At 44.1% G+C, this 24,775-nt stretch overlaps 1 protein-coding gene across 1 annotated transcript in view; it reads left to right on the top strand.

Moving 5' to 3' along the window:
* The window catches only part of CACNA1E (calcium voltage-gated channel subunit alpha1 E), an 817,054-nt gene that overhangs the window by 570,004 nt on the left and 222,275 nt on the right, over nucleotides 1–24,775 (top strand). Inside the window, exon 4 of the mRNA XM_073571345.1 lies at nucleotides 12,887–12,992. Coding sequence (XP_073427446.1) covers nucleotides 12,887–12,992 — 106 coding nt within the window. The remainder of the gene's footprint in view (nucleotides 1–12,886; nucleotides 12,993–24,775) is intronic.

Here is a 24,775-nt window from a genome sequence, read left to right as displayed (position 1 = left end):
ATGTCCTTTTCGCTAAACTGAAAAACGGAGATGTCAGCATGTCAATGGAGAAACTACAGTATAAAAAAGCTTTCAATTGGATACTAATACATTCTACGTCCCAGGTAAACGCTTTTACATTTCTTTATTGCAATACTGCAGTCATTGAAGGAAATTTGTCTAAAAATAAAGGTGGCAAAGATATGATATCACTCTAAAGATTGAAGATAGGAGAAGGTGACTTTTAAAAAGTTACATTTTCATTATAAAGTTATTAAGTTGAATCTATCACCACATTTGTCCTATCTAAACTATTAATATGGGCATACAGGTTTCAAACAGCTGAAAAAAATTCTACCTGTATGTCTCATATCAGTTGCCTTGTTGTTGATAAATCATCTTTTATTCTGTTATGTAAATGACCTCTTCCAAGCTATGGGAACGATGGTGCCTGGAAGGTAACTTTGCTTCCAGAGCTTATTTGACATGAAAGGGAATTACCTGTGTGAAGTGTAATGGCTGCTCTCTGCTCCCCTGATCTCACTGCAGAGCTGTGTGTGATTATATGTGACACATCTGTAGGTTCCTCTAAAGGGGCCTTTACACATAGTGATATCGCTAGCAATATCGCCAAAGCGTCACCGATTTTGTGACGCAGCAGCGATATTGCTAGCGATATCGCTATGTGTGATACTTACCTCCGACCGGCTCCCCCGCTGTCTGTCGCTGATCATGCGAAATCAGCAGTGTTAATTTCTCGTCAGGCGCTTCCTGCTGGCGCTGATGAGCGACGTGTGGACGCGGGCGGGAGGACATCAGCATCGCTGCGTGTGAAAGGTAAGTAACGACCGCTGCTCACTACATCGCTAGTGAGATCTGCCTGTTTGGCAGCTCACTAGCGACTATTTAGCGATGCATCAGCGATCCTCACTGGGTCGTATCGTGGTCGGATCGCTGGTGCATTGCTAAATGTAAAGGGGCCTTAAGTGATTCAGCTCATTGAGTTGCAAAAAATGTGTTTGAAAGAAGACAATTTTCTTTTCTCCTATTCTGTGTTAGTTACATGTATCACACTGGTAACTCCCCTTTTTAGTTAAAATAATCTCTGGGGGCAGAGTAATCTTCCAGGCAGCATCCTCCTTCTAGCCTGCAACAGCTCATTTACAGATGAGAAAAACATGGATTTCTCTGGAATCAGATCACAGGTAACAAGGTATCATCTTATTCAGCTTCCTATGACCGACATGCCCATATAGACAGAAGGGTTGATCCTACTGACAGATTCCCTTTACAAATATTTCAACTGTTTCTATATTTTTGCTCAAGGCATCTAAAATAAAAAAAATCAAGCCTTATATGCAGCATCTAGGCAGAGCTACGTGTGCAGACAGATACAGCTATAGCATAATTACTGCCAACTACAAACCCATTCTAGTTGTTTGATCTTAGTCTAGGGGTGCAACCATGCAGCAACAATCCACATAGAAATATCTACAATCGGTTGCTGCACATGATGATAGAGGCTCATTCAGATGTCAGTTTTTCACGTACGAGTCCTATCTGTCTTTTTCACAATCTTTTCACATGCCCCTGGTATTTTAGTGGACCGAGTAGTCCACATAAAATCACAGAGACATGTCCGATTTTGATCACAATGCTATAGTCTATGGGTGCACAAAAATATTGGACACTGCCCAGATGCCATCCTTGTGCTGTCTATTTTTCACTCACTGTTTGCTAGGTGAAAAATTGAAAAACCTCCAACAAATTTTTTTTTCGTTTGACAAAATTGATGAAATTCTGATGGTAAAAACTAACACTGAGCAAACTCTGATGAAAATTGGATCAAAAATACTGATAAATCTCAGATAGTTTCCTGCAAAGGAGAAAAATCACTAACGTCTGAATTCTCACCTAGCATGTTAATTAACAATCAACCTTTAATTACTCTCGTCCATTGGACCCCAAGCGAGTTTGTTTTTGTCATATCTCCGCATTTTTGGAAGGTAGATAACCATCCATTCCGGTAGCTTACTAGCTCGGGGGCCCCTCCCGCCTTGGTGCATTGCGAGATGCAGCGTCAACTACATGTGCCACAGTGAGGTACACACGACAGTGTAAGTATTTTGGCATGACTAACGAGAGATCTTTCGTACCTTAACATTTAGCGTTTATGACCTCTCCTTAAGATAAGCCATCCATTTTTGCAGACACATTGTATATCCTGAGTGTCTCCTGCAAGTAACGTTTTCCCTTTATTACCTACAAGTGGTGAGTGAACGTGCTTGGATAAGGTTTTTTCTGAGTATGCTCGGGTGCTAACCGAGTGTCTTCGGCGTGCTCGAATAATATGTTCTAGTCCCTGCAGCTGCATGTCTCGCAGCTGTTCAACAGCCGCAACACATGCAGGGATTATCTAACAAACAGGCAGTCCCCCTGGATGTGTTGCAGCTGTCTAACAGCCGTGAGACAGGCAGCTGCGGGGACTCGAACATATTTTCGAGCACGGTGATGGCACTCGGTTAGCACCCGAGCATGCTCAGATAAAACCTTATCCGAGCGACTTCACTCAACACAATTACCTACATCGGCACAGCTGTTCATCTATACGTAAAGGTCTCTTTCTGCGCATTTTTAGACTATTGTCTAGTCTGCAATATGTGACCATCCAGCTGTTGGAAAAGCTTTCCACCTGACTTCATAGTATAGGATTACTCGAGCTCTCAGCATGGTCTAGGACGGTCCGTGGCTGTTGGGAGTTGTAGTTTCATCTGGAGAACCACGGACGGCAGACCTCTGGCCTTCACCCCTGTCAGAAGTTAATCTGCTCTGATATCCGTTCTTTTCATTTGACTGCAAGCACGTAACCTAAAATTACTTGTTCTCGTACATTCAGGTCATCGCCCCGCTTCTCTATCTGCGACACATATTTTACAATTACACTATATCACATGTTCCCTTCGCTGCTTATCACTTAATTATAAAATGGATTGGTGCAGCTTCTAATTAGCATGAGAAATGTCAGCCCCTGACACCACCTGGTGAGTCAGGGAAAGTGCTATGTTCCACAAGGAGTCTGGATTAGCATTTGGATGGTTTGGCCTTTGATATTTTATCTATTCAATTTATTAATTATATTTTCAAAGTTTATTTTCTTTTATCTACTCAACAAGCGCAACTAAAAATGCCAAAATGTTCTAGATGGGAAGTAGTTCTATGCATACATTCATAGCTATTGGGTACATCAATATTTCTTTATTTTTGAGGACATAGATAAAAACTATGCTTTTATTTACTAATAATGTAATAATAGTGGTTCCTATTCTCTGGTGGATGGCACGAGATCGCAAAGTGGTATGCTGGGGTGCCATGAATGAGGAGGTCAGTAGTTACCATACCACGGTCATCAGGTTAGAAATCAAAAAGATTTTCCTTTGCAAAAGAGTCCTGTGTTGTTGGTGTCATGCCATGGTAAAACGGATGTTCAATATTATTAAGAATATGTTATGACATCACAAGTGGGTTACAGTATAGCAAGATTCTGTGGCGTCACTGAGGGTTTCCGTAAGGGAATCTGTGTAACATCACAAGTGGGTTTCAGTAAAATACACTGCTGTTACCACTGACGTCACTTGTGGGGGCTGCGCTGGTCTCCGCATACAGGGTAATCGTCTTATGATGCATACTGACAGTTTGCTCTGTTGCCAACTTGCTACATCTGATCAAAGCCAGCAACAGAGCGCACTGTCACTGTGCACATCGCGCACTGTCACTGTGCACATCGCACAGTGACAAGAATCTACTGAGCATCTGACGCGCCCCAGAGGCCTTGGGATAATCGGCACTGGGCCCGTTAACTTCAATGGGAAATTTCACAGTGGAAGTGACCCAGTCCGTGACCTCAGGCGGTCTTGTAAAAGGGTAGAATTGGATGGGGATAAAGTTTATGTAGTGATTCGTGACGCCAGTTGGAGTGTTCGACTGTAGTATAGCCGGCACTGCAGATGATCCCTGGGGGAGTAGATTGTGATGGCAGTGCAGATGTTAAAACCCTCTCCAACCAGGGCCGACCCCCAGAGATTGTGATGGAAGTAGAAGGCATGGAGTAATAAGGCAGGAGACAAGGGAAGTCACTTTATCATTTACTGTAGTTCAGGTGCAGTTCAAAGGAGATATTACAACTCTCACCAGGTTACAGTCTGTTCTGCAGAATGGGAGTTATCCTCTCTGCTGTGACTCAGTGTAAGCTTCCTGCTATTCTAATCCCTTCTGGGACCAAGGCTTCCCAGAGTTTAGCACTTCCGACATAGCCTCTACTCACTGTGTATTTCTCCTTTGGCAACTTGCAGCATGGATCCTGTGTGTGAGCAGCACAAGTTTCCACTTGCACTATCCTTCACTGATCCTTTGTTGTTGCAGTCTTTCCCAGGGAAAACACGATGCTGTTGGTTGTATAAATCCACAGTTTCTTAGCTTACCACCCTGCTCTGAAAGCATGGATGGTCTAGGAGCTGGTCCCTGATGCTTCTTAGCTCTCACTCCTGGATCGAGCACATGTCTAAACATGGCCTCCAAGACGTTCTTCCTCCTTCTTGTTCACAACAACTCGGCCCCTCCCCCTCCCAGTTAGGGCATGTCTGCAAAGCTCTCAGCTTCAGACAAGTGAGGGAGTGAGGCAAATTGTGTGTGTGTATTGTGGTCTCTAGCAGAGAAAGCATAACTCCCATTGCTCACAAAACACATACAAAACAGTACATATTTAACCCTTTTGTGGCGATAAAGATGCAGGGTGCCACACATCCGCCGGAATTGACAACCCACGCATGTTCAATGGAGCAGGGACTAGCTCATCCATTGAAACGGAGGTCACTGATGATGCTTTGTTTCAGGGAAGGGGCATTGCCGCTGCCCACTGATGATGCCTGCCAGCATGCACTAGGATACTCAAACGAAGCGTCATCATAAGGGAAGTGGTAAAAAATAAATGAAATAAGCAGTTAGTGTAGGTAGGGAAGGATAAAGACCTTTTAATTAAAGTATATTAAAAAAACTAATTAGATTATGGCATTAAATAGGCATTGAGGATGAAAATTAATTTGTGTTTCGGACTACACCTTTAAGGTATAAGGAAAAAAAGGAAAAAAGGTCAGCTCATCCATATGAAGATTCAATGCATGGAAACTTGCGGTGCTAGAAGAAAAACCAGAGGAGGAAAGGAGATTTTAGTATAAAGATCTTCAATAAAATCACACTTTATTAGGTAAAAGTTAAAAAAGTCGCAACTCCAGTGCTGAGCATAACTAGCAGTTACCTTATATAGTGTGATTTTCCTGAGGATCTGGAAACTTGGATACATCTGTACGTGCATGACGTATTTGTTTGGGCTTTTCCTGGTGTATTCGAGGTACAAACAACATGGGGCTCAGTGTGCACGAAGCCTAGTTGCCAATTTTGCCAATTCGAGACCTGTTATACAGGATGTACAATTTGTATGTATGACAATTATACCAGAGAGAAGAAAACCAGAAGGAGGGACCACAAGTGCCGGATAACTATACGATGTTATAGTTTATTTACAAAAAACAAGCAAATTCCTAATTTTTCAGGATTGAGGTTGTGTAGCTGGTAAGACAACCCAGTTTCATGTACAGAATTAGTGACACTTGTTGCAGGGAACTTTTCGTGGCTTTGTGTTTAATGGATAATCCATGCTATTATGTTACAATCCTCTGATTTATATACTTACTCATAGCTCTGGCTACAACCGCAGAACTTGAATACTGTCAGTTCTCTGTGTTGGATTTATATTCTCAGTAAGGCTACATTATATATTTGCATATTGTTTAATGCAAAGCGACAACTATTCATGGCTTTATGAGCTGCTGCTGATGACATTCCATTGTGACATGCTTATTATATTATGGTCATCAAACTTGTAATTTAAGATTTGTTCTGAGTAGCATCCAGTGTCAGACAGAGGTACCAAAAACCCACCAGTAGCATTCATTCTGGGGGCCCACTCTTCAGCTACATGCCGTGGATGTAGGATACTACTGTATGTGGATTACAGGTGATCTTCTATGTAATTTCAGGCTAAGCTTCAATAGAAAAATAAAATCGGCAGTTTGTTAAAAAAATTAGATGCTGATTTTTTCTTAATATTGTGCATTAAGTGTAATGTGTCAAGCATTGTTCATATGGGCGGCCCACCGGAGGATTCATCGGTCTTTCTATATGCCAATTTGAGACTGGTAGCCTCAATGGTTAAAAGCTATGGACACCTTTGACATGCAAAAAAAAAAGAGTTTTACATATTTTTCTGGTTACTCATAGTAAAAGGGTAACTGTGCTTTGAAGTAAGTTTTCAGAATAATGTGTAATGTCTGTACTTTAGAAATAGCACCATTTCTGGCTATACCCTATGCTATGCTCTATCTGTATCTTGCAATGCATTGTATGCTGGGAAGGAGACAAACTGCAGTTATCTCTGCGAATGAAAGCTTAGCACAAAGACGGGGTGTGATGCTGAGTAACTTCTCATGGGCAAGCCGTGAGTCAGGGCAGTCAAGGAGTCCGTTGTAAAAGGCAGGAGGGTACGTCATAAACAGAGCAAAGAGACAAAAGCGTAGTCAGATAAAGGTCCGAAGTCAGAATACCAGAAGGGATGCAGATCAGTGCAAAGGCAGCAGGCAAAATGGATGGTCCAAATAAGGTCCAAGGACAGGCAGCAAAAAGATCCAAAGAACACAAGGCACAGAGAGAGAAAACCGCACAGAGCTGAATGTATGTCTGGCATAGATCTGGGACTAACAGCCAAGCTAAGTAGCTGGGAAATCACCTTGGACAGGGAACACCTGAAGGCAGCCCAGAACCTCACAGTCTCACATTAGCTAGCCATGCTGTCAATCAAAACACTGACAGCTCAGCAAGCCTCTGCACGAGATTGGACACCTGAGCTGTCAGTCAAAGTACTGACAGCTTCAGCATGCCACTGCACCAGATTGAACATCTGAGCTGTCAATCAAAGTACTGACAGCTTCAGCATGCCCCTGCACCAGATTGGACCCCTGAACTTTCAGTAACTGCATCCCAGACACATTCAAGGGTGGAATTGAGACAGAGGGGTGCCCTTCAAAGTGCCCTGGATGAATTTGCACCCCCTATAAATAGAACACCACAACGCAGACGGCGACAACCCTGGCACACGGTGCAAACACGTTTCCTGCAGCGGTGCTCCAGGTGCGCCGAACGTCTGTGGAGAAAATCCAATCTACACGAAGATTTCATCCATTTTAAGTTTATGCTTAGAACATACAACACTGCCCTTCACCTCTCCAAACAAACCTATTTCAACACCCTCATCATCTCACTGTCCAATAACCCGAAACGTCTCTTTGACACTTTTCATTCTCTACTCAATCCAAGAGTACAGGCCCCAACCACGGAGCTCCGAGCTGACGATCTGGCCAATTACTTCAAAGAAAAAATTGACCAGATCCGACAGGAAATTATCTCCAAATCCCCTCATACCATGCACTGTCCTCCCTCCCCCACTGCATCTAACTCACTCTCTGATTTTGAACCAGTCACAGAAGAAGAAGTAAGCAGGCTCCTTGCATCTTCTCGCCCAACTACTTGCACCAGTGACCCATTTCCGTCACATCTCCTCCAGTCCCTTTCCCCTGCTGTCACCCCTCACCTAACGAAAATATTTAACCTCTCTCTCTCTTCTGGTATTTTTCCCTCCTCATTTAAGCATGCCATCATACATCCACTACTTAAAAAACCATCCCTCGACCAAAACTGTGCCGCTAACTATAGACCTGTCTCTAATCTTCCCTTCATCTCTAAACTCCTGGAACGCCTGGTCCACTCCCGTCTTATCCGCTATCTCTCAGAAAACTCTGTTCTCGACCCTCTCCAATCCGGTTTCCGCTCTTTACACTCCACTGAAACTGCCCTCACTAAAGTCTCTAATGATCTGCTAACAGCTAAATCAAATGGTCATTACTCCATGCTAATTCTCTTGGATCTCTCTGCAGCATTTGACACTGTGGATCATCAGCTCCTCCTCACTATGCTCCATTCCATTGGCCTCAAGGACACCGTTCTCTCCTGGTTCTCCTCCTATCTCTCTGACCGCTTCTTTACTGTTTCTTTTGCCGGTTCCTCCTCCTCTCACCTTCCCCTTACTGTTGGGGTTCCTCAAGGATCGGTTCTAGGCCCCCTCCTCTTCTCCTTGTACACTGCCCCTATTGGTCAAACAATCAGTAGATTTGGTTTCCAGTACCATCTCTATGCTGATGACACCCAATTATACGCTTCTACTCCTGACATCACGCCAGCCTTTCTAGAAAACACTGACGATTGTCTAAACGCTGTGTCTAATATCATGTCCTCACTATATCTGAAACTGAACCTGTCAAAGACTGAACTCCTTGTGTTTCCTCCCGCTACTAATGTACTTACACCCGACATTGCCATTTCCGTGTGTGGTTCCACTATTACTCCCCAGCAACATGCCCGCTGTCTTGGGGTCATACTTGATTCCGAGCTTTCCTTTGCCCCCCACATTCGATCACTGGCTCGCTCTTGTCATCTGCACCTCAAAAGCATTTCTAGAATTCGACCTTTTCTTACTTTTGACTCTGCAAAAACTCTTACTGTTTCTCTTATTCATTCTCGTCTCGACTATTGTAACTCTCTTCTAATCGGTCTCCCTCTTACCAAACTCTCCCCTCTCCAATCTGTCTTGAATGCTGCAGCCAGGATCATATTCCTCACCAATCGTTACACCGATGCCTCTACCTTGTGCCAGTCATTGCACTGGCTACCCATCCACTCCAGAATTCAGTATAAACTTATTACCCTCACCCACAAAGCCCTCCATGGCTCAGCACCACCCTACATCTCCTCCCTTGTTTCAGTATACCACCCTACCCGCGCCCTCCGTTCTGCTGATGACCTGAGGTTGGTATCCTCAATAGTCAGAACCTCCCACTCCCGTCTCCAAGACTTTACACGTGCCGCGCCAATTCTTTGGAATGCACTTCCCAGGTCAATACGATTAGTCCCCAATCCCCACAATTTTAAGCGTGTCCTGAAAACGCATTTATTCAGACTGGCCTATCGCCTCAACACATTAACCTAACCTATCCCTGTGTGGCAGAGCCAAAAGTTTTACCATAACCAGGTTCCCAGCATCATGTTCCCACATGCTTTATGCATCCATTAGCCCTCTGTGTCTGTACTGTTACACACTTAACATTATGGCTGGTCCATACAATCAGGGCAACTGTTACCACCCACCTTTCGTGTCTACCTCTTTCCTCATAGACTGTAAGCTTGCGAGCAGGGCCCTCACTCCTCTTGGTATTTGTTATAATCTACTGTATGTGATTATTGTTATGCTGTAATGTCTATTGTCTGTACAAATCCCCTCTGAAATGTAAAGTGCTGCGGAATATGTCGGCGCTATAAAAATAAAATTTATTATTATTATTATTATATAGGGGTTCCTGTTCTTCAAGAACATTTTAGCTGACAGACACAAGGACTAACTCTTACGTATGGTGAATGTTGTTGTTCAGTAACAACCAAACAGCCCCAGGCAGCAGACCACTGTACTAGCTTTCTTTTTTTAAAGAGAACTTCTAAATACTGTAAGAAAAACTTAAAGGGTTTGAGGATCTGAGGTGGTGGGTTGTAATAATCACCTCGTCAGGTTAACAATGCAAGTATTTTTTATGCCTTAAATCCATTGTTTTACAACAACTCAGGGTAGATGGCCAAAATACATTGTCCCCAGTCCACAAAATACCCTCCCCAGAGCCAGTAATCCCACTGCCTCCATACCAGGTGATACTCACTGTCTCTCAACTTTTGGTTGGCGCTCAGGTTTTGTATTTACCGCCAGTATAGTCTGTAATCACAGTCCATGCTCCTTCAGACGACAGGTAACACAACTGAAGCCCAGCAGCAATAGTCCTGAAGAAAGTTCCTGAAATCCAGATGACAGATCCCTTAACAGTAGCATGTGTGTCCAGCCCAGCCGCAAACGGATCTCCAAACTCCATAGGCCATCTACCCATGTGTACTTATCTTGGGTCTGGCCTTATGTATGCATAAGATCCAGCCTGCACGTCTTCCTCTGCTTACCGTCACTGAATGGAAACATTGATTCCTGAGGCAGAAATGACGAACAAGCAACTCTCTATTAAACACAGCAAACAAATCTCTAATAAAACACAACAATAATATCTACGCCGCCGGTGCTCCATGCTGGAAAAAGTCTGCATCCCTTAGAGCCATGAACTCCGCTCTACATGCATTGGTCAAATAGTTATTAGTAAGTGACCAGCTCCTCACAAATTGGTTGTCCAGCCTTGGGATTTCAAATCCACAGTCTTGTGAATCCTCACAGTGTGTGTGCTGTCACTACTCCCGTGCCGGCACAAGGAGCAGGCAGGCACGTGACCACAGGTATGTAATTTGCACACATGCAGTCATGTGCCGACTAGACATGCATGGCCTCATCCAATACAAGTTAACGGTGCGAGGCTGGACACGTCTAATCGGAATGTAGCCAGAAGTTTTCAAATCACATATTTGTGGTCAAATGACTTCTCAATCTGGGTGCCTGAACCGTAGAACCTTGACAGTGCTTACATTGTGTGCTGTGAGGATTCATAAATCTGGAGTCCCATAGAGTGAAATCTAAGCCTGGATAACCCCTTTGACAAACCCACAGTATTTACTACCACTTTCAGTCATTCAGCTTTTTCTGGGTCCTATGTTTGTTCTAGGAAGCTGCCTCGTTTTACCTTCCTGTTTTCTTGATGACATTTTGTCAGCTTCAGTCAAGTTTTGCATTTAAGGAGGAGGCCCGCGGAGACCCATCAGGGCTTCTTTGTACACCTCGAGAGTATGTAGTGCTATTTAGCTAAAATAGAACGGCAGGGACACCTCACTAACCTACCATTTCCCAGTCTTCCTCAAAAACAACAAATCCTTGGGTAGAAAATGTTTCTCTGGCTGGTCTTTGTTAAACAATAAATCGTTAAAAAAAAAAATGCGCTCGCATAGTTAATTAAAGCAAACGAAGTACGGAGCAGATTGTTGCTCTCAAGTGTCTGGTGGTTAATTGTAAATATCAGAAAAACTGATCTAAAGTCTATAAATAGTCCCAATTATTTTTGTGTTTCTTTTATTATATGTACAAAAAAAAAATCTGATTTACTTTTTGAAATGTCAAAAACCGATGTAAAGTGGTGAATGAATGAGGGACAAAATAGACAATCCCTCTAAGTACATGGACGGGGGAGCAGTGTCTGTCACTGGAAAAAAAAATATGGATGCCTAATAAAAGGAACATTTGGCTGTAGAGGGCAAGGATCAAGTAGCACTGAACGGAAGAAATTGGTGGAAAATGGGGGATGAAGGAGCAAGAAAATGATCATGCAAAACCTTAAATCTCCACCTTGGGCAGAAAGAAAGCTTTTTTCACCAAAACTATTTACAAAATAAAAGAGATGTGATTGTGTTAATGCCCTTTGAGTTTTATTTGACTTTACTATAAGATTGTGATTGTGATGAAGCTGATTGGATATTAAAGAGAACATGGCCGGAGAGTTAAGGCTCGTGCAGACAACCGTATTATTGGTCCAAGTGTAATTCGACATAATATTAGATCGCACTCAGACCAATGTTATTCTATGGGGCTGTGCTCATGTCCAATTTTTTTTTTCTCAGACACAGTCTGTTTGAGCAAAAAATTGCGGCATGCCCAAGTTTGATTTGATATTCGGAACGCACTCAGTCATGAGAGTCAAGGAGTGCATGGGAAACATTGGACTGCACGGATGACATCTGGATGCAGTCAGATTTCCACAGACTGACAGAATGGAGAAGATGGAGAAATTTTTTTTCTCTATCTTCTTCTTCTCCAAGAGAATCGGATCGCACCAGGGCCGGACTGGCTATCTGGCAATTCTGGCAAATGCCAGAAGGGCCTGTCTGGTTGTGGGCTGCCTTGTCTGCTACGTTGTTAACATAATTGGTGTTCTCAAGACACCTATACTGTTAAGAGTTGTGATGGGGCACAAAGTCGCTGACTTCGTCACTTACCCCAGCAGGTCACGGGTATCATTAGAAATATTGGTCTTATAGTAAATCTTGCTTTCCTCCATCCAGGGTAATATTAGTAATATATCCCATCTGGTGCTTGGGACGTGGACAGCATGGGCCTGTGTGATTTCAAATGGCAGGGCTGAATTTCAGCCCCAGTCCATACCTGGATCGCACTATGATCACCGATCAGAGTGTGATCAGAGTATCACTTTCATAATCGGTGTGATTCTCTCGTATCAGAGACTTTTCGGCCACCTACACCTACCCGTATGCTGCCTGATCTACCAGTCGAGTGAGGTCATACCCTGGCTGTAGCTCAGCATGTTTTTGCTCTGAAACGTTGAGTGTTTCAAAGAAGGTTTACCTTGAAAAGCCGATCAGGGACTTTGTGGCTCAGATGACTAGTCCAAGGCTGGTCCCCTTCATCTTCTCCCCCGTCTGCTCCACTAGACTGACAGGTCTCTTCCAATATTTGTGCACAGGGAGAAACTTGTCAGTCAAACAGATCGGTTTAAATAGAAGCTGGAGGCCTCGGACTAGTCATTCGAGATTCATAGTAACAGACGGCAGTGTTTTCTACAACAGTGCAGTCAGGCTCTGATTCATGCCGTCCGTGGTTCAGGCAGCATGAATCAGGTTCTCTTTAAAATCCAATATTTCCATGGTTGCTCCATTGTTGCAATTGCGCATTCCCTTTAATTGTCTATGTAGTATCTGTATATATATATCTATGTATATGTTTCGCAGGATTTTATATTTTCCTTAACCGCTCTTCTACTCCATTCGAATATATGATCCTTGCCACAATCATCGCAAACTGCATTGTCCTTGCACTGGAGCAGCATCTTCCCGGAGACGACAAGACACCTATGTCTCGTAGATTGGTAAGTCTCTTGCAATGAGTGTTTTACCCTTTATTTTCATGTCTTGCTAATTGCGCTGTCACTTACTGTACCTAATGATAATGTACAGTAAGTACGATGAGATTCTACGGAGAGGGGAAGGAGGAGGAGCTAGAGACAGAGCTCCTCCCGCTTACATTTCCCTTCTCCATAAAAAACTTTGAACATCAGCTGTCATCTCCTAACTTAGTAATGTAAATATCTGTCTTCACTGAATGCAGATTTTTACATGACTGAGAAAATAGCAGTTGGTGCTGGTGAGATTCTATGGAGAGGGGAAGAATGAGGAGGAGCTAAAGGCAGAGCGCCTCCCCTTCCCTTGTTCATAAAACTTTATGAGCACCAACTGTCATCTCCTATCCCAGTAATGTAAAAACCTGTGTTCACTGGAGACAGATTTTACCCCTGAATCGAGAATTTTGAAAATGAATAATAAATCTTGGTGGAGTCAGAAGCAGATTTCACTGATAAGATATATTATAAAGTTGCTTATTTTCATCTGCACTATTGATTTATGAAATAAAAATTTATACCATATACTAAGTGTAATGTTGAAAATTTCTAAAAAAAAAAGGTAGAAAAAAAACAACAATAGTATGAAAGAATGTCGCTTCTGCTGTGTTGTTTGCATGCGGATTCTAGAATTAAGGCTGAGACAACTGTTAAAGGGCAAAAACAAGGACACACCGTACAGCAGATCAATATGTACAAGCATTTTAGACTTATCGAAAGTGAATCACTGACTATGAAACATCTGGTCCAGGCTGTGTGCATTATAATGAAGCCTTCATACAAAAAGTCATTGATTCCCTGTCTCCCATTCAATCATTTTTCATTGGGGTCATCTATATAATTGGCTGATGAAATGTCCATAAATGTCTATGTCTTCTCATGTCCTTCTTGCCAGTACTGCAGAATCCTTCCTGTCCGTCTTGTTTTCTTGCATATTCCTATCCTGAAGAATGACCCTTTATGTAAAAATATGTGCAGATTTTAAAGCCAATAATTTACATAATGGTGAAATATTAATTATTTGAAAGAACGATAGAACATTCGTTTACCTGTTATGTATTCTCATGGGTACAGTCAACATCCAACACATAGGATACAGCACTTATTTAGGGTTAAAAAAGGACGAACCGTTAGCGTATGTTTTTAACTTTTAAGGGTAAGAGCCATGTGCATAAAGACTGTACAGAGACACAAAGTCCATATGATTTTGCGCTATAGAGCTCTAGGTAATCTGTGTGTTGCCATATGATGTCTTTCCCCCGCCATATTATGCCATCCCTCCAAGGGAGAAATCTGGATGTGTGTAATATGCTATCCGATGGAGTATGAGATAGTTTTATACTTTGGATCATTTTAATTTGCATTAAATTAGCAGGGCAGTAGGTCCCCACAGAGGTCTAAGGTCGCCAATTTACCATTTATCATCTATGTCTACTACTTTTTTTTAGGATGGAACCTTTAAATAGGATTTGTCGCCAGATTGCACAATTTAAACTGCACACCGCATTATTATTATTATTATTATTTATTGTTATAGCGCCATTTATTCCATGGCGCTTTACATGTGAGGGGGGTATACATAAAAACAAGTACAATAATCTTAAACAATACAAGTCATAACTGGTACAGGAGGAGAGAGGACCCTGCCCGCGAGGGCTCACAATCTTCAAGGGATGGGTGATAATACAGTAGGCGAGGGTAGAGCTGGTCGTGCAGCGGTTTGGTCGATCGGTGGTTACTGCAGGTTATAGGCTTGTCGGAAGAGGTGGGTCTTCAGGCTCTTTTTGAAGGTTTCGATGGTAGGTGAGAGTCTGATATGTTGTGGTAGAGAGTTCCAGAGTAGGGGTGATGCGCGAGAGAAATCTTGTATGCGATTGTGGGAAGAGGAGATAAGAGGGGAGTAGAGAAGGAGATCTTGTGAGGATCGGAGGTTGCGTGCAGGAAAGTACCGGGAGACGAGGTCACAGATGTATGGAGGAGACAAGTTGTGGATGGCTTTGTATGTCATGGTTAGGGTTTTGTAATGGAGTCTCTGGGCAATTGGGAGCCAGTGAAGGGATTGACAGAGGGGAGAAGCTGGGGAATAGCGGGGGGACAGGTGGATTAGTCGGGCAGCAGAGTTTAGAATAGATTGGAGGGGTGCGAGAGTGTTTGAGGGGAGGCCGCAGAGCATGAGGTTGCAGTAGTCAAGGCGAGAGATGATGAGGGCATGGACTAGGGTTTTTGCAGATTCTTGGGTGAGGAATGAACGGATGCGTGAAATATTTTTGAGTTGAAGTCGGCAGGAAGTGGAAAGGGTTTGGATATGTGGTTTGAAGGAGAGATCAGCATCAAGGATTACTCCGAGGCAGCGAGTTTGTGGGACTGGGGAGAGTGGGCAGTCATTTACTGTAATTGATAGGTTCGTAGGGGGGGTCACGTGAGATGGGGGAAAGATGATGAATTCTGTTTTGTCCATGTTGAGTTTCAGATATCTAGTGGAGAAGAAGGATGAAATAGTGGACAGACATTGAGGGATTCTGGTTAGTAGGGAGGTGATATCTGGTCCAGAGATGTAGATCTGTGTGTCATCAGCATAAAGATGATACTGAAAGCCATGAGATTCTATGAGCTGTCCCAGGCCAAAGGTGTAAATAGAGAACAGCAGGGGCCCTAGGACTGAACCTTGTGGGACTCCGACAGATAGGGGGCGAGGTGAGGAGGTGGTGTGTGAGTGGGAGACGCTGAATGTCCGGTCTGTTAGGTATGATGAGATCCAGGAGAGGGCCAAGTCTGTGATGCCGAGGGATGAGAGGGTCTGTAATAATAGGGAATGGTCCACTGTGTCAAAGGCAGCCGACAGGTCCAGGAGGAGGAGGACAGAGTAGTGTCGCTTGCTCTTGGCAGTTAAGAGGTCATTGGTGACCTTAGTAAGGGCAGTTTCAGTGGAGTGGTGTGACCGGAAGCCAGATTGTAAGCGGTCGAAGAGGGAGCAAGAAGAGAGATGGGAGGACAGTTCAAGGTAGACGTGTTGTTCCAGTAGCTTGGAGGCGTATGGGAGAAGTGATATAGGGCGATAGCTAGATACAGAGGATGGGTCAAGAGAGGGCTTTTTGAGGATAGGTGTGATGGAGGCATGTTTAAAGCTTGAGGGGAAAACACCAGTTGTTAGTGATAGGTTGAAGAGATGGGTTAGGGTTGGGATGAAGACTGTGGTGAGGTTTGGGATGAAGTGGGATGGGATCGGGTCGAGTGCACAGGTGGTGAGATGTGATCTTGAGAGTAGAGTGGAGAGTCGATCTTCTGTAATGGTGGAGAAGTTGGTTTTGAAGGTGGAGGGCTGGGAAGTCGGGAGGAAGGGCTCTGGGGGTTGTTGACCAAAACTGTCCCTGATGTTATCAATTTTCTGCTTGAAAAATGAGGCAAAGTCTTCAGCTGAGATGAGTGGGGAGGGAGGAGGTGCTGGGGGGCGGAGGAGAGAATTGAAGGTGTTGAATAACTGTTTAGGGTTGTGAGACAGGGAGGATATGAGAGATGAGAAGTAGGTTTGTTTAGCTGTGGCGAGTGTGGTCTTGAAAGTAGTGAGGGACTGTTTGAATGCGATGAAATGCTCGTTGGAGTGGGATCTTTTCCATCTGCGCTCAGCAGCCCTGGAAGCTCGCCTCAGCTCTTTGGTCAGGCTGGTGTGCCAGGGCTGTCTGTTGATTTTGCGAGTTTTGGTATGTGTAAGTGGGGCAGCGGATTCCAAAGCTACAGCTATTGTGGTGTTATATAGAGCGGCAGCGTCATCCGCATTGTGTAAGGAACTTATATCTGTAAGAGGGAGGAGGGATTCGGAGAATGAGTGTAGGTCAAGGTGTTTAAGATTCCTGCGAGGGTGTGAAAGTTTGTGGGGTGGGGATTGTAGACATGGAGTGAAGAGGGAAGAGAATGTGAGCAGGTTGTGGTCAGAGAGAGGAAGAGGTGAGTTAGAGAGGTTAGATAGGGAGCAGAGGCGGGTGAAGATGAGGTCCAGTGTGTGGCCATCTTTGTGGGTGGCTGTAGAAGACCATTGAGTGAGGCCGAAGGAGGAAGTGAGAGATAGAAGTTTAGTGGCAGCTGAGAGGGAAGTGTCAATGGGGATGTTGAAGTCGCCCATGATGATAGTAGGGATGTCCGCGGAAAGGAAATGAAGTAACCAGGTGGTGAAGTGGTCAAAGAAGGTGGTGGCTGGCCCTGGGGGGCGGTAGATGACAGCCAGTTGGAGGTTGGAGGGGGAGTAGATGCGCACAGAGTGCACCTCAAAGGAAGGGAGGGTAACAGAGGGTGGCAGTGGGATTGGGGTGAAGGAGCAGGTATCTGACAGGAGAAAACCAACTCCTCCACCATGTTTGCTGCTGGGGCGGGGGGTGTGAGAAAGGTGGAAGCCGCCATACGAAAGTGCAGCAGGAGAGGCTGTGTCAGAAGGGGTGAGCCAGGTTTCGGTGATGGCGAGGAAGGAGAGTTTGGTAGTAACAAAAAGATCATGGATGTAGGAAAGCTTGTTGCAGACAGAGCGAGCGTTCCACAGAGCTCCTGTTAGTGGGACTGGGGAAGCGGGGGCTGGGTGAATGGGTATAAGGTTGGAGAGGTTACGGAAGGTTGTGATAGAGTGTGGATGGGAGGTAGAAATGACTGTGGGAATGTGGTGAGGAGGACCAGGATTTGGAGAGATATCACCAGCAGTGAGAAGGAGCAGAGAAAGTGTTAGCAGGTGGGAGCAGGAGAGGGCATGAGGGGGCTGTCTGTGTTTGGAGACAGAGGATTGTATGTTAAGGAACAGTTTTGAGGCGGAGGTGAGGTGGATGGGGAGGATTGAAGAAGAGATGAACAGTTCCTTACTAGGAGTAGGGATTAGGGGAATTAGCAGAAAGTGAAGGATTATTGGGGTGAAAGTGAAAACAAACAGAAACATTGTTTACAGTGACTGTGTCCAGTTACCTTCAGTTCCCTTCTGGTTCAATTCTGGTTTTAATTCTTAAATTAATCTTCACACTTCTAGCACACACTTATAGCAATCACAATGCAGACTGAAGTCTATGCAGACTTGTACTCTGCAATATATGTACAACTAAGTGCAGTCAGGTGTGAAGCAGAGAGGAGTGGTCTCTGCTCATCTTGGCCAGACAATTAAGAGTGGACCAGATGTATATGATCAAGCCAGAGTAAACAAGGTCATAAATAACACTGGGGTAAGCTGGGGTTAGCTGAAAGGCATACCATGTGAATGCTAGGTGCAGAGGCAAGTCTATGTGCAAAGCTGGGTGACGCACTGTGTGTCCTTCATAGACAGACAGCAGGAGAGCAGGAGAGCTGGGTGGATGGACATACCATGTGAATGCTAGGTGCAGAGGCAAGTCTATGTGCAAAGCTGGGTGACGCACTGTGTGTCCTTCATAGACAGACAGCAGGAGAGCAGGAGAGCTGGGTGGATGGACATACCTGTCGGAAGAATAGACATATATTCAAAATATCTCTTAGACCTAATGAGGCTGGTGTACTTACTTTGAAAACTAAATTCAGAATGGCTAAAGAATTCGTTTTTTTTTTAAAGATTTCTTGTCTTAATTGATATCCAAGAAGTATCATTTCTCCTTGCGGAGATTGACATTCTAAGCATGCCGAGATGAGGGGCTTAAAGCCGCAATGCTCCTCTGGGAAATATGCAAATTGTCTCTTCAGAGAGGAAGAGGAATAAAACTCTAGTGCCACCTATTGGAAGTATCAATCCTAAAAGTCAATGTCTACCCTTTAACGAGCCTTGTCACATAACTTAGGATAAAAGCCAAACCAGATCTCACACTTTGCACTGACGAGGGGCAGTACCCCGAAACACAGTGTCTGCAAATTGAGACATTGATTATAATCATAATAATCTGATCATAATTAAAAACACTTACACAGTATCCACGTGCTCTGGCCGTAAGCAGTTCCGGCATGTGATTCGGCATGTCACAAATCCATCACATGTCACCAGAGCGGCGCCGGAAATGTCCAAAGACGACAACCAGTAAGTATTGTAATAGACTCTCTGCATACATAGTATTATTTAATGATGGATGGGAAAATAAAACAATCACTAGAGTGCTTCCTTAAGGCTCTTTTCAGGCTTGCACTTTAAGGGCTTACGTCTAATGTTGTGGGGAGACTTTATTCTCTACCATCGTGGAATCTCAATCCAAAGTGTAAGAAGACGCCATTTGTAGTCTGCCATTGACTCTAACCCAAGAAGCCTCTGCACAACACCAGTCTTTCCGATGTTCTCTTCGGTTTCTCTTCTGTAGTCAGATTCTCAGAGTCTCTTTCTCTCTGCGGAAGCTTCAGGAAGGAAAGCGATCACACTTTACAGGTACACGGCTAATTACTAGAGTTGAGCGAATTTTTCAAAATTTGGTTCCCTTTACGGTATATTGTTTTTGCAACATTCGCTGAACACAGCCAAACTTCCAACATAAATTCGGCAATATTCGCCGAACACAGCCAAACGTCCAACATAAATTCGACAATATTCGCTGAACACAGCCAAACGTCAAACATAAAATTGGCACGAATAGAGTACCAATATGGCACAAATTTGGCGCCCGATTACGAACATATTTGCTCAACTCTACTAGCTACCAAGTACACCAACTAAGGGTCCTTTGTAGACACACATTTGGACGAGCCCAACACCATGGCGCTGACCTCCATTCCTTTCCGTCATGTCACGAAAGGTAAACTCCCACAACATGGCACCAGCTCCGATGCAACCGGGTGCCGTGTCACCTATCAAACAGAAGGCCTCCAGATAAGACCTATTAGACCGTAGCATTGTAGTATCCTAATACTGTTACAAGCCAACAAGGTTAAATTATCTATCGTCTTAAGGCCCCGTCACACTAAGCGACTTACCAGCGATCCCGACACCGATATCAAGGTGTCAGGATCACTAGTAAGTCGCTATGTGATTGCTGGTGAGCTGTCACACAGACAGCTTCACCAGCGATCAGCACAGCGATGCCGAGCGCCCGGCATCGCTGGCCATCCTGTAAAAAATAGAATCAAAATAAAAAATATAGTTATTCTCACCTTCCGATGTCCCGTTCAGCCATCCTGCCTCTCTCCACGCTCCGGTCCCAGTGATCCTTTGCACGAATGACCGCGAGATGTCACGGTCTCGAGGGATAACAAAGTCTCGCGGTCATTCATGCAAAGGATCACTGGGACCGGAGGGTGGAGAGAGGCAGGATGGCTGAACGGGACGTCAGAAGGTGAGAATAACTATATTTTTTATTTTTTTTATTATTTTTTTACACCTGATCGCTGGTCTCCCGCCTGTCACACACAGCGATGCGTGCTGGCCAGCGGGAGATCAGCGACAAAAAAAATGTCCAGAGATTTCTTGCAGCGATCAGCGATACCGGCAGGGGGGCCGCTCGCTGATCGCTGTCACACACAGCGATCTCGCTGGTGAGATCGCTGTTACGTCACAAAAGTTGTGACTCAGCAGCGATCTCGCTACCGAGATCGCTTAGTGAGACGGGGCCTTTACCCAAGAAGTATCATGGGGAATACGATGTTAATCAATCAATTTCAGTCAATGTTGTTTGCTTTTACTTACCAAAAGTACATCCAGAACTGCTACATTAACCAGCATGAGATATGGATGAATCATTCCATCTGTCTTCCCATATGTGATAGGAAACTGTATTGTCTACATTTTCAATGAGCCAAAGAGTCTATTCTGGAAAAGAGACAATTATCCAGCACATTTCCTGATGTTTCTCGTGTCAGTTAAGACAAATGGAAAATCTACATCTTTATCTTCTTAAAACCCATTAACGTGAAGAGAACAAATATCGGTGCAGATTTTAGGACATAAAACCATGTGATCTGCTGAGTGCCCTAATCATAGAGAAAATGTCCTCAAGCTAGGCTGATAATTACGTGCCTGACATAGAGGAGGGGGAAACAACCGGTATGGTGACAATATTATAGTGCTCTACTATAGTTTCATAGATTTGTAGGTTGAAGGCAGACATAGGTCCATCAAGTTCAACCTACAGTCTGACAAGCTGATCCAGAAAAAGGCAAAAATCCATGAAGCAGATGCCAATTGCCCCATATTCGGAGAAAATATTCATTCCCGACTCAACATGCTGCAATTAGGCTGAATCAAAGTCTCATCACAGAATCTAGTGCCCGTTACCTGACATATCATATTTTTCAGGAAAGCCATCCTCGCCCTCCTTGAACTTTCATGAATCAGCCATTACACCATCATGTGGTTGAGACTTCTATAGTCTTCTCACTGCTCTTACAGTAAAGAATCACTGTCTCTGATTGTTTTGACAGGCCTAAAGTAGGTGTAAAAAGATCATTAGAAAGACCTGCCCTCATATATTTGTACATTGTAATAATATCCAACCTAAGTCTTCATTTTTCCAAACTGAATAATTTCAAGTTTGACAATCTGTGTTCTGCATTTCAGTCATTCCCATAGTAACTTTGCACGCTTTTCTCTGCAGCCTTTCAAGTTCAGTTATGTCCTTCTAATACATTGGAGCCCAAAATTGTAGCTAGTATTCTAAGGCTAAGTTCACATGTAGCGGAACTCCCGCGGAAGTTACCGCGAGAATTCTGGAATTACATTCCGCGGGAAAATCGCATTTTAAATTCCCGCGATTTTCCTGCAGAAAAACTAGCGATTTGCAAGCGTAATTAGCTTGCAGAATGCTAGCGTTTTCCAAGCGATCTGTAGCATCGCTTGGAGAAATGATTGACAGGTTGGTCACACTCATCAAAGATAGTGTTTGACCAACTTTTTCCTATTGAGGCCGCCTATGCAGCATCAGTAGTAAAAAGATCCAATGTTAAAAATAGTAAAAAAAATAAAAAATCTGGTTATATTCACCTTCCGATGTCCCGCGCAGCGTCCCCAGGCCTCTGCGATGCTCCGGCAGGTCCCGGTCCCAGTGATGCATTGCGGTAATGACCTTTCATGACGTCGCAGTCTCGCGAGACCGCTACAGTCTCCCGAGACAGCGACGTCAGCAAAGGTCATTATCGCAATGCATTACTGGGAGCGGGAGCTGCCGCATGTATCGCTGAAGCCTGGGGACGCTGTGCGGGACGTCGGAAGGTGAATACATTATAACCCGATTTTTTTATTTTAATTCTATTTTTTACAGGGATATGGCACCCACAGCCCGGAGGACAGTCTCCTCTCCTCCGGACCGTGGGTACCATCCGCAAATGTTCTGCTCACTTTTCGCATGGTGGGCACAGACACATGCGGAAAGTAAGCAGAACAATGCATTCCTATGTGGGCGGAATTTCTGCGATTCCGCAAAATGAGCATGCTGCGTATTTTTCCACGATGCGATTCCGCCACTGGAAAATCCGCAGCATTAGCACAGCATTGCGGAATCCTATAGGATTGCATGGGATGCTGCTTTTTTGCGTTTTCTTGGCAAATTTGCGAGTTAAAAAACAGCGAAAACGCGAAAAAAACGTGACGTGTGAACGCAGCCTACGTTTTTATCACAAATATTTGTCACTTTTAATGCATCCCATTATTTTAGTTGCCTTGGTAGCAGGTGCCTGACACTGGTAGTTTATGTTGAATTTGCTGCCCACCCATGCACCAAAGTCTTTTTCAGTGACTGTTTTATCCAGTGTTCTACAATGTAGTACATAATTATACATTTATCTACATTAAACTTAAATTGCCGTTTCTCTCCCCAAGCCTCCATCTTACATAAACCCCTCTGTAATATTAGATTATCCTCCTCTGTGTTGATTACCTTGCAGAATTTATCATCTACATGAATTGAAATTCTACTCTGTATGCCCTCTACAACATCATTAATAAATATGTTAAAAAGAAAAGGGCCCAATACTGACCCATGTGGTACCCCACTGTTCACTGTGACACAAAGAGTGTGCTCCATTAATCATCCCCACTGTTTCTTAGCTGTTAGCCAGTTGTTAACCCAATTACATATATTTTCCCTTTGTCCCATTGCTCTAATGTTACCTACCAACCTTTCATGTGGCACTGTATTAAACACCATTGATAAGTCCAGATAGAGAACCTCCATGGTGTTAATCTGTTCCAGTCTGGAACTTATCTCCTCTTAGAAACTGATCAGATTAGTCTGAAAGGACTACAGACTGAACATAGGATTCATTGTACAGAGAAATCTGTCAATTAGTGGTGTGGGAGGGGTTATACAGGGCTCAGCATTCTTAAGGCCCTTTTACATTTAGCGATGCACCAGCGATCCGACCCGGTCAGGATCGCTGGTGCATCGCTAAATGATCACTAGTGAGCTGTCACACAGGCAGATCTCACAGCAATGCAGCAGCGACGCAGCGCACGATACTCACCTTTCACACACAGCGATCCTGACGTCCTCCCGCCCGCCTCCACGCGTCTCTCGTCGTCACAGCAGGAAGTCTCAGCAGGAAGCGCCAGACGAGAAATGGAGCCGGACATTCTCGCGCGATCAGCGATGGACAGCGGGGGAGCCGGTCGTTGGTAAGTATCACACATAGCGATATCGCTAGCAATATCGCTATAACGTCACAAAACCAGTGACGTTTCAGCGATATTGCTAGCGATATCGCTTAGTGTAAAACCCCCTTAAGGCTACTTTCACATTTCAGTTTTCTTTATGCGGCATGGTGTGGCGAATAACCGGACTACCGGATCCGGCCGCAAACGCTGACACCGGATCCTTCTTTCTGCCGGATATATTGCTGGCATGCGCAGTGCGAAAAACCGGTTCGGCGTTTGGAAAAAACGTTGCATGCAACGTTTTTTCCAGACGCCGGACCGGCAATTCTTGCCGTATCAGGCAAAAGCCGGATGTGCCGCATTGCCATCCGGCGCAATGCGGCGACAATGAAAGTGTACGGGCAAAAAGCCGGATCCGGTCGGTACAGGCGCCGGATCCAGCTTTTACATGTTTCGCCGCATCGTGCCGGATAGCAAACAATGGAAAGCCTAAGCTTTGCTAGATCTGCAGCAGAGAAATCTATGATTCTATCACAACTGCTAAACCAAGTAAACTAACTGATACATCGCTTGAATCAGGGTCTTTGTCCCTATATCATGCTGCTGTCAGATTACCAAGCAAAAACCTGCTGACAGCTTCCCTTTAAAGTTAAAGCGGGCTGTATAATGTGTATAATATCACTCCAAGTGATCCAATGCTTTAGTTCAGCACAGACATTATCACTGCTCATGCTCAATAATAGTATGGTGGTAGCTCATAGGAAACACCCATTCCCTGCTGCATTCAGATGTAGCAAACGTTATCATGATTAACAAAACTCCATCTTGAAAACATGAAACAGAAGACTAAAAATGTAGATGATCAATTGAGCAAGATATTGACCAATGACAAGATAGGTGTCAAATTATACTTTTTTTTAATGTCTACGGAGTAACCTTTGCTAGATCTGTACTGTGATGGTGCATAGTGGGAAGGGGTTAAGTGGACTAGACAGTTTTTATAATATGACCCATGATAGTCTGGCATTTACCAATCATCGTGAGGCTATATAGCAATACAGCACTTTGACACGAGGAACGGTAACACCCAATTGTCAATTTATTAATACAGGGTGGGCCATTTATATGGATACACCTAAATAAAATGGGAATGGTTGGTGACTCAGATCGGCGCGCTGAATTTGCAGAATGGGTAAAACAAAAATTAGAACAGGACCCTCAGTTTACACAGAACATTATGTTCAGTGATGAGGCA

The sequence above is a fragment of the Dendrobates tinctorius genome, unplaced genomic scaffold (assembly GCF_039654945.1).
Source record: "Dendrobates tinctorius isolate UK_male_01 unplaced genomic scaffold, ASM3965494v1 ptg000029l, whole genome shotgun sequence".
Lineage (NCBI taxonomy): Eukaryota > Metazoa > Chordata > Amphibia > Anura > Dendrobatidae > Dendrobates > Dendrobates tinctorius.
Note: the sequence above shows the minus strand (reverse complement) of the source record. Positions and strands in the feature narration are given on the sequence as shown.